Genomic DNA, 6567 nt, shown 5'->3' with positions numbered 1-6567 from the left:
GGACGGACGGACGGACGGACGGACGGACGGACGGACGGACGGACGGATGGATGGATGGACGTAATTTCCAAGTTTCGTTCATTTTTATGCCCATATTTTCATACACCTTTTGCACATTTTCTCATAACATGACAAGGTGAGACGATGATTGCACACAACTACTTTGAAAATGGAAGAAATCCAGATACTTGAGCAAAATATAAAGCAGATCTACCAAAACGTCCATCAGTTCAGGACTTTAACACAGTCCTGCAGTTTTTATATGGCATTAAATCTGAAAAAATCTCAACCACTCAAGAGTCATTTTCTCCTTTCTCTTTCATCTCAGAGGGCCAGCATGAGAGCTCTAACAGCAGATGGAAGAAAATCTGATCATTTTCATAATAACTTGAATCATCTGAGCAGCTCAACAAATCCCAGTGTAAACAAACAGATTAATTACATTTGCGTACATGTTAAAATGTGCTACATTTCTGGATTTTTGCTTCTTCAAATCTTATTTGCTTGATTGTAAAAGAGCCACCTGAACAAATAGGTTTATTTCACCATTGCAGTTGTGGAATAAATGTGAAAAATCTTTGTTGCATGTTTGTAAGAAGAAGCTCTCTGAAAGACAGAGAAGACATTTTCATTAGTGCTTTCTGCTAATCCTCAGTCTTCCCTGTAATGTGATTTTGACCACAGTCTATTGCCCCTCTGGCTCACAGACAAAACAGGTTGTTAACATTAAATCCCACATTTTTCTATTCTTCTTTTGCTTCAGAAAACACATAGAGTCCTTATCTTACCTCGGTCATGTGAATCAGGTAGAATCTCATCCCATCAGTATAATCTGTAAAACAACACAGGATTCATAAGGTTGTTACATTTTTTTAAGGAATGTATTTCCTTAACAGCCAGCTTTCCTCTGGTTCCCTTTTCACACACTTTCCTCCATCTTGTACATAAAGCAGTACTGTTGATTTCCAATTCTGACAAAATAGTCTTATAGATGGAAAGCTTTTACTGTGGGGTCAGCCATATAGACATCCTTCCATAACTCACAGAAGAAGCGCTGTGGGAGACAAGCCTGTGGCTCTGGAGGCAAGATAAATGGTTTTAATCGAGTGACCATGCACACTTAGACCTACACTCGCAATATGCAGTGGTGATGTTTACCTCTGTGCACATATAAGAGCACTCATCCATAATTTACATCACGTTAAACACAGAAACAAATACAAAAACGTAAAAACAAGTGGAATATTTTATTCACACTTCATGGTAATTCTTTTTTCAATACCTGCCTAATCTGTTCTATTTGTTCACTGTCCCTAAAGATATACATGAATTCACACTATTCAAATTCACACTTTAATAGATATAATACAAAAAAAAAAAAAAAAACTGAATATAAATGCTAACTAAATTTCACACAGACTTAATTTGATCTGTCTTGGTTTAATTTTTAATGTTCTTTAAAAGTGCATCCAAACATCATTACAGTTACTCAGACAGCTTATATGGTTTTTCCCTGCTCTATTCTGTAGGTCAGGCTATTAAAACCGCCTCATTAGGACAAACATTTTTTCAGCTTTCTATTCAAGGAGCTGACAATGTAACATTCACTTTCACATCCAGTCACTGTAAAAATAAAAAAGAAAGGATATGCTCTTTCAACTGTAGTTTGAAGTGTGTCGACATAGTAAAACTCGTTTGATCTTTGCCAGCTTCCAGAATTGTTTTTTTTTTTTTAAATCAGCTTCAAATGTACAAAACCATAAAACAAATGCCACTGTGGTTATTTATTGAACAAAAAAAGAAACCTAAAATTGAAAAGGAAAAATCTGGAAAAACCCAACAGCTAAAGCTAGAGTTAAATGTGAGCTCATTTTTCTGACAGCTGAAGCTTAGCCCAAACTGAGTCATGGAACAGCAGCAAATACTGTATACGGCACAATAGCTGGGAGAAAAGCTTCAAAACAATTGATTTCAAAAATGTACTTGATTTCAAAACAGTAGGATGGCTGTGACTGAACTTAAACAGTGCTTTGCACAAACAGAGACCTGCTATTGTAAACAAATTCAAGCAATGTTGTTAGCAAGGATGGGCTAAACTTCCTCCACAACGTTGTGAGGGTGATAAGATCATAAAAAAAAACTATTTTCTCAACCTAGTAATCCTTAAGGTGATTCTGTGTGTTGCTGGAGCACAGGGCATACTTATCTTTTTTGCACAGGGCTTTCCATTTTGGTTTTTATCTTTGTTCAAATGATAATAACAGCGTGGAAGCTTTAGTCTGTTTTTGTAAAAATATGGCTAAAGATGCCAATACTTTTGAGCACCCAAGATACTTTCTTTTTTATGTGCTGAAACCTCTGGAATACAAAGAGGTTGTTGTTACTATGAATGCACCATTTGTGGAGGATTTTAAGGGGAAAATGTGGCCTCGTGAATGGATAGCAGTTATGGGGTGCTGTGGCGGCACAGGGGTAAAAGCACAACCCATGTATGGAGATATTAGTCCTCGACGCGGCTGTCACAGGTACAAATCCTGGCCAGAAGACCCCCACTGCATGTCTTCCCCCTCTCTCATCACCCACCTTCCTGTTTGACTCTCTCAAATAAAGGCCACTAGAGCCAATAAACCTTCAAAACATGAGTAGCAGTTAATCAATTACTTTGGACAATTTGATATTTTTCAACTGAAGTTTTTTTTTTTTATTGCTATTGTCGTTACATATTACTTAAAGTTAATTTAAAGGAGTATTTTGTTCATTCATTAGTTCAAAAGATCACCAACTAATGTTTAATAAACTAATGTTTAATATTAATGTTTAATATTATTTAGGACAAATACACATTTATGAACTTTTTGAACGTCCTGAATTTTGCTACAAGATGAAAGGACGTAACACAAGGACAAGATATAAAGAGTATCAATTCAACACTGACATTTTCTGCAAGTAACAGTAACAACTTATGTAAAGCCAAGTTCCCATTTCTAATTTTTTATACCTAACAGCAGAGGTCGCTGTTGGATAACTATCTGATTCCTAAAAACCAGCAGTCTCACCAAAATAAAAGCACTAAATGAGTAAATATTGACTTTAAACCTGCATACAATCAATAATGGTTTTATGTAACATTTTTACCCATTTGTTATAAAGTTACAAAAATAATTGTTTAATATTTGAAAATATTTTATGACTTTATAGCTTTAAAAAAATAAAGTAGACATACATTTTACCACAGTAAGTTTCTGAAGCTTGTTAACTTTGTACAGTACTGTGCAGTCTATTTACCTTATCCAGATTAGCAAGAGTTTTGGATGTCTCTGTCTCCTTCTCTGCTTACTTTTTTTTTACTAAATTGCAGATAATAATATCTATTTTCTTTTTTTTACAAGGCTGCTTCTGACTACTGGATCATTCATCAAATGATGACTGGCTGCATACTTAAGCTCAGGATTGAAGACTAAAGGAGGAATATATTGAGCTGGATTGTAAAGACAATGCTTGGACTACAACGTTTTCTTCTCTGCTTTTGTCTTTTATACTACTTTTGTTGTTTCCCACGCTCCTCAGGCTAGTATTGGGGTAATGGGAACACAGGAAAGCCCCTGTATTGAACTCGTCCTGTGTCATTACATGCACATACACAGACAAGTCCAACACGCCCTCACTGAAACAAACACAATCCCCCGGCGCCTCCTTCCTGAGTGACGCTGCCGAAGTGAAATAACAATGACAGGCTGCAGGGTGGAGGTGAATATCTGTAACTGTGTGTGTATCCCCTCACAAAGCATACACACACAGACCCTTTTGAATCCTTAGCCTGGTGGCTTTTGATGGATAGGGTGCTGCAGGGAGGTCAGAAGTGGCCCAGAGGAGATCAGCGGTGTCCTGATCTCCTCAGGACAAAGCAACTCACATCTGCATTTATGGTTTTGTATCATGAATATAAAAAGTACTCCATTGTCAATTGAGCATGCTAATCTAACACTGCAACTGAGAACCAAGTCAGTGTTTTGAGGTTTCTGATGATCATCATCAGTACTCAATTACAGATCTGATTGCACACATGCAAAATTCTCGCTCAACAAGTTTCTAAGTATTAGTTGCAAACAAAGCAGCTTCACCAAAACTGTCAGAACAGGCAATCATTTTATAAGTAAAAAAAATATTATTTTTAACTTAATGTCTCTTGAAATGTAACTTCTAAATAATGCATTAAGGCCTCACAGAAAGCTTGACCACATCTGTCTTAGAAAGCTGGGTTCAATTTCACTATCTTACCCACAGACCTGAATGCCACCACATCTGCTAAATCAAGAACGTAAACAGAACCTTTCTGAAAACAGGAAGAAACCTAAGCAATCTCAAAAACCAACATATTTGGCCTCATTGCAAAAGAAAATACAACAACAGATGAGAAACAGATTGACTGACATCTATTAGTCTGGAAAGAGTTGCTCAGTTTTTCCCACCACAGGTGGCTAACAAGTGGAGAAAACATGGAAATGGTATGAACCCTCCCAGCATTCACATCGGCGACTCATGTAGGAGGGTACACAAGAGTCCAGATAGTAATCTAAATCCCTGGCCAGAGTTATGTAGACAAAATTATTGGAAATGCAAATTAAGGTATGTGTACTTAATTCAACAATCAAAAAAGACACAGAAGAAAATATCCCATCTACGGGACAGCTCCAAGAGCAAAATTACTGCTTGTCAAAAAACCTGTTGACTCCCAAAACTTTCTGAAAAGATTCTGTGAATTGATGAAAAAAAAAAGCTTTTGGAAGCAGTGCATGCCATTACCTATAAATTTAAGAGTCATTGCAACAAATCAAATGCTGGGTGTCAGTTGTTGCTGCCAACTGTGGTATAACCAGTTAACAGGTTTTAAGGGCGATTACTTTTTTTGGCTTTGATGCTTTTCTCCCTCAATAAAATAAATCACCAGTTGAAAGCAGTTGTTTAATCTTTATATTGTATCTATGGCTGATAATAAAGTTTATTTGATTATCTGAAACATTCAAGTGAGATTAAAAACAGGCAAAAAGCAGACGAAATCTGCATTTTTGCAGATGCTGTTAAGTTATCACTTTCTTAAAAACTGAGGTGAAGCTCTCCGTTGGTACCCTCTAATTGCTTTTGTTCACCACAACCATCACTGATGTTTCCGTGTAAATGATTTCAAAGCCACAGTTTGCTTCTGCAGAAAGTGTCTTTTCTACACCTCACCCACCCCTCACTGATTTGCTAAGACTGTCCACTCGGTATAACCCCCACTCACATTTATGAATCACAGAATTGAAACAATGCTAAAGTTGTTGTGTAATGATTAATATCCGGCTGTGCCTACTTATTATCTGAACTTGACGTTGGCTGCAGCAGGTTTCTGAACAATGCAGTGATCAGATTTCAGGTTTCTCTGTCCAAGTGTGCCCGTTCCGTCTTGGCTCTGGGCCTTTCATGCCTCTGGACCCTGCCTTCTGTTTCCGCACACTACTCAAAAACACAGATTGTTTACAGCATGCCCTTATTTATTTGATTTGCTCGGTTACTGTGTGACCCTGATGGGCTTGATGTTCCCTGCATTAGGCCTGAGAAGCCAGTCGTTTACGTGGAAGTGAAATAAGAAGACAAAGCAACAGGAAATTTGGCACTTGTTCAAATATACTTCAGTAGTACTCAACTGAAAATATCTTGACAACCGCAGCACCCTATGTTTATTTCTGTTTGTGCAGTTTTTGGTTTCTCTACTTATTCAGTGTTGAAGTGTGGGAGGTCAAACAAGGTTTGACTCTTGGGGGGGATATGGAGTATTTCAGTTTTGTTTCACTTTTTTTAATCCTGCATGTGATCACAAAATCTCTGAATCTTAAAGGGGTATTGAGGCAAACTTACCATCCTGTAGACGGAGGTGTCTGAGGTACAGAGGACTCTGCAGGACATTACATCTTCCAGGTTCATTTTCTCTCGTTATGAGCAACAGATCTTTGTAGACGAACACTGTGACCTACAAGAAAACAGGGGTGGAGGGAAAGACGATCACAAAGAGAGAAACAGGAAATTCAAAGGAAGTAAATGAAGCCAGGGGATTGGTGAGTGGGAGTGGTAGAAGAAAAGGTGATGATACTTGTACATCATTTTGTAGCTGCTGTGGCTTACACCTTACAAACCTGTGACCAAGTAGATGCCTTTCTGACAGATCTTGCATTATCTCCAAACACAGAAGCAAATGGTAGATTTATTTGAGCAAAGTTTGTAAGATGAATTAAGATTAACAAAAACAAAAACATTTTGACCAATTTTGTTAAAGTGACACTAAAAAAAAGGCCTAAAATTCATTAGTGGGTGGTTCAATGCAACGTGAAGAAAATATATACAGTAGAAAGTGATCAGTTTAAATGTTCAAAATTTCGGTGCTTTTGCAATTGTTGCTTCCTCTTAAGAGCCCAAGAAAGCAGGCAGGGCATTTTAGTGGTTGCCTATGTGTGTAAAGTGTGTGTGTGCGTGTGTGTAGGGGTGGGCGCGTGTGCGTGTGTGTGTGTGTGTGTGTGTGTGTGTGTGTGTGTG

At 37.7% G+C, this 6567-nt stretch overlaps 1 protein-coding gene across 4 annotated transcripts in view; it reads right to left on the bottom strand.

The window, feature by feature from the left end:
• The window catches only part of rgs3a (regulator of G protein signaling 3a), a 142640-nt gene that overhangs the window by 74102 nt on the left and 61971 nt on the right, over positions 1-6567 (bottom strand). For all 4 annotated transcript variants that reach the window (XM_008424364.2, XM_008424367.2, XM_008424368.2 and 1 more), the window contains 2 exons: positions 5896-6007; positions 789-832 (listed from right to left, as the gene is read on the bottom strand). In XM_008424364.2, coding sequence (XP_008422586.1) covers positions 789-832; positions 5896-6007 — 156 coding nt within the window. The remainder of the gene's footprint in view (positions 1-788; positions 833-5895; positions 6008-6567) is intronic.

The sequence above is a fragment of the Poecilia reticulata genome, linkage group LG12, assembly GCF_000633615.1.
Source record: "Poecilia reticulata strain Guanapo linkage group LG12, Guppy_female_1.0+MT, whole genome shotgun sequence".
NCBI classification, from domain to species: Eukaryota; Metazoa; Chordata; class Actinopteri; order Cyprinodontiformes; family Poeciliidae; genus Poecilia; species Poecilia reticulata.
The sequence above is the reverse complement of the archived record's forward strand: the minus strand, read 5'-3'. Positions and strand labels throughout refer to the sequence as shown.